The 11,529-nt window shown below is 35.3% G+C and overlaps 1 protein-coding gene across 1 annotated transcript; it reads left to right on the top strand.

Moving 5' to 3' along the window:
* The first annotated feature begins 419 nt into the window (after window positions 1-419).
* On the top strand, window positions 420-11,253 carry LOC149076399 (uncharacterized). Its single transcript, XM_089243943.1, has 4 exons — window positions 420-550; window positions 3,286-3,727; window positions 5,410-6,906; window positions 10,456-11,253. Exons 2-4 carry the CDS (start codon window positions 3,557-3,559, stop codon window positions 10,789-10,791), a joined length of 2,004 nt encoding a protein of 667 aa, XP_089100069.1. The 5' UTR covers window positions 420-550; window positions 3,286-3,556; the 3' UTR covers window positions 10,792-11,253.
* The last annotated feature ends 276 nt before the right edge of the window (window positions 11,254-11,529 follow it).

The raw sequence follows: 11,529 nt of genomic DNA, 5'->3' as shown, positions 1-11,529 counted from the left end.
TATAATTATTTCTATGTTATTATCGGGGAGAATATAATGAAATAATCTCTAAAAAATAACGCATAAAAATATAAAACTTTGTCTTGAAAATAAAATTCCAACTTTAATGTGTTGGAATTTCTTTTCAATAGCACTGAGGACATTCAAAAGATATAAAATAAGATTTTAAAAAATAAAAATTTTCAATCTAGGTAAGTTTTAAGATCGGAAAATCGGATTGATTAAAATTAGTGATAAAAATGAGTCAAAATACATTTTCCAAGGTTAAACTAAAATAGCGAATCAAATCGTAGGTTTTATTTTAAGAGAAGAGTTAGTAAACAAGTCATACTACGTGATTGATCAGATTTTTCCCTGCCGCTGATGTGCGTCATGAAGTAGGCTCTTGATATGAAAATGCAGCCAAAAACCTGCCAACGGCAAAAGCATGAAGTGCTTCCCTTTTTTTTTTCTTTCTTTCTTTCTCTGACCGTCTTTCTCTCCAACTTTCGAAGCTAATTTGGCTAATCCTTCCGTGATTTGTTGATGTTTGTGGATTCGTAAAGGAAAGGTAAAAGGTTTAGATTTTTTGTGCGGATAAATGGCTGTAAGAGCTCCATAACTCTGCCTATGAGAAAATATGTGTGTGTTGCGACTTATCTGTGGAAAATTGTGCATGAATGTCTCGAAATTGATGTTTCTCGAATAACAAGTGTTGTTAAAATAATATATTATGTTTCGATGTTTGTTGTTTCCCCCCCCCCCCCGTCCAATCAGGACGATGATGATGATCTCGCCACTCTGCTTTTTCCTCTTTTTTTTGCTAATATGATTCATCCAACCAGGATCGAGAAGGTAGTTGTGTGCACCTTTTCCAATTTTTTAAATGTCACTGTCTATGCAGTTGTGTTCAGGAGTTATCATGCTTCAAGAGGATAGCTTGAAAGGTTGCCTATCAAAGAAAATTTTACAAAATATGTAATGTTAAATTTCCATTTTCATTCTTTGCGGAGATTGCCCCTTATCAAATATTAATCAAATATATTAACAACTGATTCATTAATTGATGTGTTATCAAATTTGCTATGTTATACATGTTGTGCTCCAAAGCAGAATATTTTGTGTTGTTCTGCAACGAGCCCTCAGCTGACTTAAAATATTATGCGGTAAAAATTCGCATATACATAATAGCGTTTTTCTACACTTTTCTTAAAATTCTTCCAGATTGTTCTGCGACGTACGTCGCACATTCTGCTTTGGGGGTGTTGTGGAATCAAAATTTTAGTTGAAAATTTAATACTGTAAACCAGGGTAACTTTGGGACGCTGGATTATTTTCAGCTTCTGAATTTCCAACTTATGTCTTGGGTTTTATTGTTTCGCTGCTGCCGATAAAACATATGGCATTGGCTGGAAATTCTAAACCTGAAAACAATGGCTGTCTCAAAGTTACCCCGGTTTACGGTACAGGGTATGTGTGCTAGGGGTATTTAAAGGTAACAGACTATATACAACGAGAGGATTACACATTGAATAGCTGGTTTAAGATGGTAACAACTCAAAATTCTTTGTTTTGAGATACCAACGTTTTAAAGATTCACTTTTTACGGAACTCTGTGGGAGTTAAGGGCTCATTGCAGTGGGGAACATATAAGCAGAATTTGGAGTTGGGAGAGATATTTAGAGATGTTTTTTGACTGTTCTCATAGTGTGCATAACTCAAAGTATTTTTTTGTTATGTAATTGCAATGATATATATTGTTGCCATCCATGATTACTCATAAATTAAAAGTTATTCAAGAGGGCGACTCTTCAAATTTATTTGCAGGTTAGTAAAGTTCAATGTGAGTACCTTTAGTGACTCCGAAGATATCTATTATAGACATGCTTTATCATTATAGATTGAATATAAACAAATAATGACGCTATGAAATTTAGAGAGGTTCCATTGTATGCCTATGTGTAATTGTGTACGTGATTATTATTTAGACTTGTGTAGAAATTTCACAGAATTTCAAAAGCTATTAATAATAGTTTTGAAATAGTCTATTACAAATATAAAAATAAACAATACCTCAAATGGAATGGAAAATTTGATGCAATATGAGAAATGGGAAATCGTAAGATGAAGAGACCTAGGGACCACCTACAAAGAGGCAAGCTAGCCTATCATATACCACGTCACCAATCCAGCTTCATGGGATTTCCTCATTGAAGTAATCACAAACTTCGCTGTTTCAGTAAGATGAAGCCTGCATGTGGTTAAATTGTGTTGGTCGATAGTAAAACAGAAATGAGCATACGTTCCCAGAATCAGTTCAAAAATCAAAATTTCCTTCATTATTATCTCAAGCTGGGGATCCGCAGATCTTAAAAATGCTTTTTATGCCCACTTGAGGTGGTTGCCAAACCTCATCGTCTCCTGGTTGCTTGGTGGCAATAAGTGTCTCACCTTCCACTAAAGCAGAATATTTTGCAGCATTCTGCAACAAGCCCTTCAGCTGACTGAAAATGCTTTGCTGTAAAAATTTGCATGGTAATGCTTTCTACACTTTTCTGTAAGATCTTGCAGATTGTTCTGTGACATACATGAATGTTCCACATTCTACTTTGGGGGGAGTATGTCTCTACAATAATTTGAAATTAATGAGTCATAAATTAGTTTCCAGGCAGATGCTGTAGTTATGAAATAGGCTCGTACAGATATTATGTACGGAAAATTGGCCATTTGTGAAGAGATATCAATGTTTAGGAAAGGAAAATACATCTCTGCCTCACAGGGATCTTGATCTCTTTCTCGTCCTTGGTCTCAAACCACGGATTCCCATGAGGACAAAGATGAACTTTCCTTTCCTAAAGGAAACATCTTTCTCTACATTGTACAGAAGTAATTTTCTTTCTTTCTAAGTGCCAAGGGTTAAGATTTGGTAACCAATTCATGTGGATCAAGGATCTCCTTGTCAGTCGTATTGGTTATATTTTCCCACTGAATAATGTATTCATAGTGTGCCTGAAACACATGTTAGGATTTTGTTTTTGTATCTGCCTTCATTGTTGGTTATATTTATCGTGTTATTATCAGGCAAAAGAGTTCTATGTCAACGTAGTTCAATTTCGTTTCTTTGTGTGTCTACTAATGGAGATGCATTACTTTTTAACTTATCCTCACATATTCATTAGAATGTTAAGTTACGCTTGTGTTATTTTGTATGTTCACAGGTTGAGAGCATCTTATTTTCACTTTATCCTTATGTAATGGAGAAAAATTCTAAAAATTTCATTAGTCTTTTTTTCTTCATAATTATAGATACATTCTGATGTCTGGAAAATAATGCAAAGGTGTTTCAAACCGGATAAAGCTGAATATATGCTTCCCAGATATGATATACGTTCATAAAGAGTTTTGGTTGATGCAGTTTTTAGATACCGTCTCAAACCAGTTGACATGTGAAACATCTGCTTGCAGTAGCATGATGACGATCAGATAAATATCTTCACCTTTCGAAAAACTTCAGTGCTGAGCATTGGAGAATAAGGAAGCCGACGAGAGCTGCTGTACCCCAAGACTTTTACGTAGGATGGGGTCTGCCATCAGCAGCTTTTTTCAGACAGGAGGTCATCTTCTTTCATCTGGCACCTCAGAAACCACCAGGAGCGCTGTCTTGGCTCTTCTGCAAGATATGCGTGAAAAAGAAATGACACACATTGAGTGGTGCTCGATTGAGAGTCATATATCAAATATACCAAAAGTATGTTCATGCAACTAACTAATGTTCTCACTTTCTTTGTCTTGTCTTTTTTATCTTGTATCATGACACATTCTTTTACAACCATGATGACTTTTAAATCAGTTTCCCAAAGTAGGCATTATCGTCCCTTAGTAATCAATGGAATGGTCCGGGGGGGGGGGGGGCAATTGAAGCTGCTGGTATGACATAGGATTCTATGGGTATGGGGTTTGCTTGAGTCAGAGCGTGATGAGAGAAAAAATTCTGAAGAAGGGGAGGGGTGATGGAACAAAAAGTTTGGGAAACTATGATGTAAAGGAAGAGACTCGAATGAGGTCATTTGAATGAAACACAAGTTATAGCCTTCCAGCAAACTTACGTCACTTCACTTGAAACCAGGCAATTCTGTTTGTTTTTATGGATTAAGTGGAAAAAAAAATCACTAACCCTTCCCCCTCAAGATACAATGTCTTTCTTATTGAAGTAGATTTTCATCCGATTTCCAGTAGGTGCTAACTAAGGGGTAAAAAGAATAGTTTTTCATTGAGAAATCAACTGCGCAAAATATCTGGGCTTAGCAGTGCTAGAAGAAGAAGCTTTCATGAAGATGATATATCTCATCAGTGCCACTTAAAAGGTTAAACAGTTTTGATAATAATAAATGGGGGTAAATTGCATATTGTACAGTAGATGTCGCTTATTGGAATCATGTATGAAGTTACCAATCTGATATTGTTATCACTTTTGCAAAGTAGGGAACAATATTGTGATATCTTTCCTTGGTGACAGTCATTTCTGTACTCTGTCCATAATGGTCTATGTGGGCTGTAGTTGCCCCTGTGATTTATGTAGGTGGGAATAGTGATTTGGCTGAATACTGAATATTCTGTTAATTTTTTATAAAATTCATTAGAATTATAAATAAAATTGCCATTTTTAATTGAAAATAAAATTACTGGTAATTTCAAATGATTGATTATTCAGCGGAACCGAATATTCGGCAGAGAAGGGCAGAATAGTAGTCGAATATTCGTCCCATTCCGAGGTGGGAAGTTGCTTTTACAGTAGTCTTCCTGTAATGAAGGCGAATGTAAGGTTAAAAGAAACTCTATTCTTTCAGTTCATGGTCGGTTTCTTTCATTTGACAAGATTCGCAGTTTTTGGCCGTAAGACTTTTTCAAAGATCTGTGGAACATTCTGTAGGGGACAATTTCAACTACATTATAAAAGTATCGTAATGGATTTTTATCATATGAAAAACAAGTTCATAGGCAGCAGATCATAACTGCAGCACTATTGAAATGATGGGCCTGCTTTCAGGTAAAGTTATTGAACAAAGTTATTGTACCTGGTATGAATAATATGAATACTGCGTGGGGAACTATGGATGCCATTACTTTTTGTTAAACGTTGAAAATTCATTTTTTGATGCTTTTAATTGCCACTTAATTAATGAGAGAAACCTGTATGAAACAGAACGTCAGTAGACTGAAATAATATTCCGTTTTAGATGGATTTCCATTTCATAAAGAAGCAAATAAAAGCACTAATCATATTGAATAGACCACATTTTGATTCTGTTTAAGACAGGTTTCCATCTCATACAGCATCCGTCTTAAACAGGTTTCACTGTATTTTAAAAAACTGTGGATAATTTTTTTCCAATAGTTATTACAAATTTTATTCTTTATTTATTGATGTAGGGAGAAAATATATTATCAGTGACCAGCCCTGATGGATATAACCTTCTGCAGAGAGCCATTGGCTTCAACTGTGTGGAACTGGTCCGGTGGATCTTGAATCGAGGCTGCGATGTTAACAGAGGCGTTTGTAGTTTGCCTCTACACATTGCTGCTTATCATGGTACCGAAGAAATAGTAGAACTCCTCCTAAAGCATGGAGCAAGGGTGGATCTAGAAGCAAGAATGTGTTTTCCAGGTCCTCATAACCAGAGCTGTGAGCTTCGGTTCTACGTGGTGCCTGGGATGGGTATGAATGATCGCACTCCCGATCGTTTACAGTCTGCCGAATATTATGCAATCGATGGCGACCAGGCAGAAATTCTTGAGTTACTGTTGGCTCAAGGAGAAGACAACTGGTTACCATGGCAGCAAAAGCGTCCTTTGCTTCATCTGGCATGTCAGCGGGGAGCTTGGAATTGCGCCAGATTTCTTGTATCTGAGCGATCTGAAGAAGTGAACCAGTGTTATGATGAATATTTTCCTATTCATCAAGCTGTTATACAAGACATTAAATTTCTAGAGTTATTGTTACAATGTGGGGCGGACATAATGGTTAGAACTGCCACTCAACAAATGACAGTTTTACATTTTCTCTTGTTATCTGGACGGAAATCTGCCGATGATACAATGGCTACTCTGAAGATGCTTATGGAACATGGTTGTAGAGAACTTATTAATGAACCAGACACTCTAGGTAATACTCCATTACATGCTTTAATAGTCAGATATGCTCTTGAAGAGTCTCGTTATGGATATGATCAAGATCCAAGACCCTGGAACAAGTGGGACATGCTTCACATGGTGAGATATCTACTGCAGAATGGTGCAAGTCGAAGCATAAACCACCCTGGAAATAGCGCTTTGGCTTGTGTACTGCGACATATTAGGGACTGGGAATTCCGTTATGAGCTCTTGGATATGCTTCTACAAAATGGTGGTGACCCAAACTGTGTTGGCCGTGATGGATCTGTGCCACTCATGGTTTGCCTTGTTCCCCTAATCAATAAAGATCCTCTACATTACCTCACCCATACCAAGAAAGTCTTCTATTTGAATTCCGTAAGACTGCTGTGTAAACACGGAGCCAATCCAAATTGTTCGTCCCGGAGTAACCTCACCCCTCTACATGTTCTGGTTTTCACAGCAAGTGAATACATCAGTATGAACAGAGAAGAGGAAAAAAACAATGCTTTGGCATTTATTCGACAGTTGCTAGTCATCCTTCTGCAGCATGGTCTTGATCCTAATGTTCAATTTTCGCAGAGAACTCAACATATACTGCTAGCCCTCATGGATATGGTTCAGAATGCTAGAGTGCCAAGTGATTTGAAGTTTGTCTATGACTTTTCACTTGCCTTGTTGCAATATGGAGCCAATCCTAATATCAGCATCAGCTCGAATGAACCTATGATATGCCATTCGCAGAGCTCCGTTTATATTAAGAAAACTTCAAACTGGGTAAACACTAATTCATTAACGTTTTTAAATTGTTTTAGCTTTGATAATGAAAAAATATACATATTTGTAAGTGCCTATGATTTACCATTTTAATTACCCGTTTGTGTGGTGTAGATATTACAATTACAGTTGAATCCCATTTTAACAAATACCGTTATAGCGAAAATCTCATTTTAACTAACACTTTCTAATCCCCCAGATAAGTTTACATAGGAACAATGCAAATACCTGGAATTCCTTTATAATGAAATTTTTTATTATAACGAATCAATTTCTCTAGTTTCCTGGAGTTCGTTATAACGAGGTTCGACTGTATCTAGAAACTAACCTACCCAGATTACTATGAATATAGAAGGACCATAGAAAACCCAAAGCAGAATATGCTGAAAATTGTGACAGATGTTGCAGAACACTCAACAATCAGTGCTGCTATAGAACAATCTCGATAAGAATTTTAAGGAAAGGGGAACCAGGGCAGAGCCGTCTTAAGAGTATCGTAGACCCTCTGGCCTAGTGGTTTTTTTGGAGGCCCTACCTGGTAAATCCTAGAAAATTTCAACCGAATCTCAATTTTGTGAGGCCCCCGGGTGGGCGCATTAAGACGGCACTGAACCAAGGCTGGTCTTAGAAATTCTGCTGCCTGAGGCAAATAATGTTTTGCTGCCCTTAAGAAACAACTATCTGAAAAGTATTGTATTTACCTGCTCTTATTTATCCACTTGCGCTTTCCCTTCAAAATCATTTCGATGCATGTCTAAATTTGCTATGTTAGAATAAGACAACCATAAGTATTCTTTATGGGCATTGTATAATTTTTATCTCGTGTATATATTGTTTATAATTTTATTAATTGCATTTTTAATTGGGTTGCTGTATTTTTTAAATATATGACATCCATATTTTTATGGGCATTTTTTTCTCAGCCACCTTGTTGGGCATTTTGACTGTTGTGGCGTTGTATTTGTATAAATTCTTTCCGATAGATTGTGTTTTATTCATCTGTGCTTCAGCACCCCACCTTTCCATCTTTCATAGTCACACTATCTCATGACCTTGAAGAAGCAGCTAGCAGGAGTTATGCCCATTAAATTGAAAAAAAAAAAATTTCATATTCATCCAACATTAGGTCTCACTTCCGATTCGGAACATAGGTGGTAGCACCTCCTGAGCACATAACACTGTCAAGTAAGAGATCTCTGTTGGAAAATAGACTACTGTGCAAAGTATGGTACTGTATTGGAGAAAAAAACTTGAGGACGAATCTTGCGTATTTTTCATGCTCTTTTCACACTACAAAGATATATTTTTTCCATTCTTTCTCTCTCACTAAACAAAATTTTTCAATCCAGAAATATTCTATTTTTATTTATCTTTTGTAACTTTACCCCTAAACAATGGTTTTATTTTTTATGTGCCACAAACATGTTGAACTGATGATAAAGTTGCCAGAAGTCCAGAAAAATTAACAAAATTAAAAGGTTTAATTCGTAAAAAAAAAAAATTTTTTTTTGAATAGAAATTTCAGTTTTTCCTAGCAAGATCCCACACTCAACTTTGTTTCCCGAAAATCATATTAAAATAGCCATAGCCCCTTATCAGGCTTTCCATCATGAAACCAATTAACTTGTTCATTGAAACCAATGTCATCAAATAACGAGTGTTAAATTGTGACTGTTACCAAATGACAAAGGCTCAATCGGCAAAAATTGTCTTTCTTTCTTCCAAAATTTTCTCCCATTTTGCAACAGCTTCTTTCTGAGTATAACAAGAAGCTAGCAGGAATCATGCCCATAAAATTGAAAAAAAAACCTTTTATATTCATCCAACATCAGGTTCTCACTTCCGATTCGGAACATAAGTTGTAGCACCTCCTGAGCACATAACACTAATTTACCGAAGAACATTTAAGGTTTGTGGTTTCAAAACCATACTCGTCCACTCCTTGTCAGCAGGGGTGGCTCAAGGACCATCCTCTGCACGGGGCAGGCACTACTCTATGAGTGGCATGGAATATATATCTAGGGTGAATAAAGGAAATTATTGTCAAAAAGTGTGAAAAAAAATTGTCTTTAAAGTTCTATTTACAATTTAATGATTCTGTAATGTAATTCTAACAGAATAAAATGTAGGATATATCAATATATTGAGAGTGGGTGAGAATCTGCAGCATTTCCAGGACTTTTTAAAGGTGCAGCTTGACACCTAGGCACTTCCCAGTGGTTGGCTAAATACGACTTTCTGTGGTTTTTAAATTTCATGTGTGCTATTCCTTTGTGGAATAGAAAAAATATGTTGCCATGGTCATCAGTATATAACACAAGCATATACCCAGTTACATTTCCACACATCATGGTTTAGAAGATAGGTGGCACCAACTACTACTATACACAAAAGTATAAAAATATAAAAAATTGTGATTCTTCTATTGAATAAATTACTAATTTAAGGAAGAAAAAAATTGAAAACTTATTTTAGAAAATTTTCAGCCTATTTAAACTGCTGCTGTTTTAGACAGCAAATAATACCCTCAGAAAGCAAAAAGTGTGAGTCATCTTAGACTATTGTGAAAAGTTTGTAAAACTTAATTTTTGCTGCTCTGAAAACTGCACCAAATTTTACATTTTGCTGCTCCAAAATGAACATCCCTTTCTACCCCTGCAACGGGCAAACTACCCAAGGAGTTAGGCTGAAAAAAAGATGCGCGTAACAAATATGGATGTCAAATATAACTAAACTACAGCAACCCAAAATAAGAGCATATATCACGAGAGAATCACAGGCTCAGCTCTGATTCTCTATTGATCTTCATCACATGAAATAAGAAAAGACAAATGCAGCAAAACTTGACACTGAATAAATTCTTAAATTAATTCTCATTAAACAATGAGCCTTAGACCCAATAATACAATACAAAGAAATAAACACTTACATTTACATAAAAAACATTACATTTACATCATATTAACACCTTGTTATCTCGGTGATCAGAAAGTAGCTTCCAGATGGTAGCTTTATTAGATGTTCTAGGTAATGCTATGCCACCTATCAGAACTTTTGTCGATACAATCACAATTTCATGCTTCTTCAGTAACTTATAATGAAGTAACTTTCCGGCCGACCACACACATCTCCAGTTGATAGTGCAAGAGAGGCACACATCTTCACTATTTCAGTAAAGATTATAAATTCAATTATGCATATTTACAAAATAACAACAAAGGGAATATCCCATGAAATAAGGGTCTTATTACCCTAGCTTTAAATTTCAGTTAAACCAAGAGATAAAAAAATCATAACAGATAAAGACAGTTCAGTCGGGGTCAACGAATATGTTTACTAATCCTTGAGAGAGGGTTTGAAAGAAAATCTATCAATTACAAGAATATCAAAATGTAAAGATCAATATCACAAAAAAACATTTTTTTTTTCTGTACCTTAGAAGCTCACTTGTTTCATATTTTAAGATTTCTAATGTGTTTTTGAGGAGAAACTTAGTCATTTTTATAATATCAAGTGACAATATAATTTTTTTGTCTCTTTATTTCCTAGGTATTATGTTATTACATTCACCTGATAATTCGGAAAGAAGAACTGTCAGTTGACGAAGAAGGAACATTCTCGAAATTAATATGGTTGTATTATTATTCAATGAACCACTATGAGCTCTTCAAGTGCTTCAAAGCTTTGAGCACTCAGACTGCTCTGATATCTTCTGGCAGTCGCGTGGCCAGTCTGTTGAGACAAATGCGATCTCACCCGAGATCATTAAAACAAATCACAAGAGTTGCCATCTACAATGCTATGAACAATAAGGTGGCTTTAAATGTTAACAGACTTCCTTTACCTGGTCCTTTGAAGGAATACGTACTGGATTTTTTGCCGTGAAACTAAGTGAGATGGGAAGAAAAAAAAACATGGAGCTTAATCTAGTTGAAATTTTGAGTGTAGTTTTTCCCCCTCTTCTATGTATGTTTTCTTTTATTGCTTGTTAATCATTTTGCTTCCTTTATGGCTGTTATTGTTGTTGTTTATAAATGTGATAAAGAACGCCCACACATATGCAGGGTTTCTTTCTGAATTCCCAATATTCCCTCAAAGCAGCTAAGTTTAAATACATATTGTCATATCTTTCTCCAACACACATATTTATATGAGTATATCTTTCTAATACAGTGACAGTAGCATTTTTTATTTATTTTTTTATAGTTGTTATATGTACGTTTTTCATTCCTTTCTATGATGTTTCCCCTCCTTCTTTCTCTTTACATATCTAATCCTATTTGATCTGAAAATAATCTCTGAAAACAAAGTTTAAAAAGTGATCTATTGTTTTGTTAATTATAGAGAGATTTCATTAATGCAAAAATGAAGAGAAGTCCTCACATTAAGAGGATTTATATTTTCTGGATATGAAAAAAAAAAATATATATATATGTATGTATAATATATAATTTTTTTTTTTTTTTTTTTTTTGCTGATGTTTTTTATACAAGTTGTTTAGACTGACTGTAGCCAAAAATAATGGCTTACAGTGAGATAACCACACATGCTTAGTTATGAAAGTATTACACTGTCGATAGAAATGTTAGTCCAAGTTTTCTACTAAAGTTGTGCATGTTTTGA

The sequence above is a fragment of the Pholcus phalangioides genome, unplaced genomic scaffold (genome assembly GCF_987345545.1).
Source record: "Pholcus phalangioides strain wild (caught in Gottingen) unplaced genomic scaffold, Ppha-v1.0 ptg000015l_1, whole genome shotgun sequence".
In the NCBI taxonomy this organism is placed as follows: Eukaryota; Metazoa; Arthropoda; class Arachnida; order Araneae; family Pholcidae; genus Pholcus; species Pholcus phalangioides.
This window is presented reverse-complemented; position numbering and strand designations above follow the sequence as displayed.

What these genes read in the sequence shown, in the direction of transcription:
- LOC149076399 (XM_089243943.1), top strand. Translation starts at nt 3,557, where the DNA reads ATGGGGTCTGCCATCAGCAGCTTTTTTCAGACAGGAGGTCATCTTCTT. An exon ending in ATATATCAAATATACCAAAA is followed by an intron (nt 3,728 to 5,409) that starts GTATGTTCATGC and finishes TTATTGATGTAG; the next exon opens with GGAGAAAATATATTATCAGT. An exon ending in TTAAGAAAACTTCAAACTGG is followed by an intron (nt 6,907 to 10,455) that starts GTAAACACTAAT and finishes TTTATTTCCTAG; the next exon opens with GTATTATGTTATTACATTCA.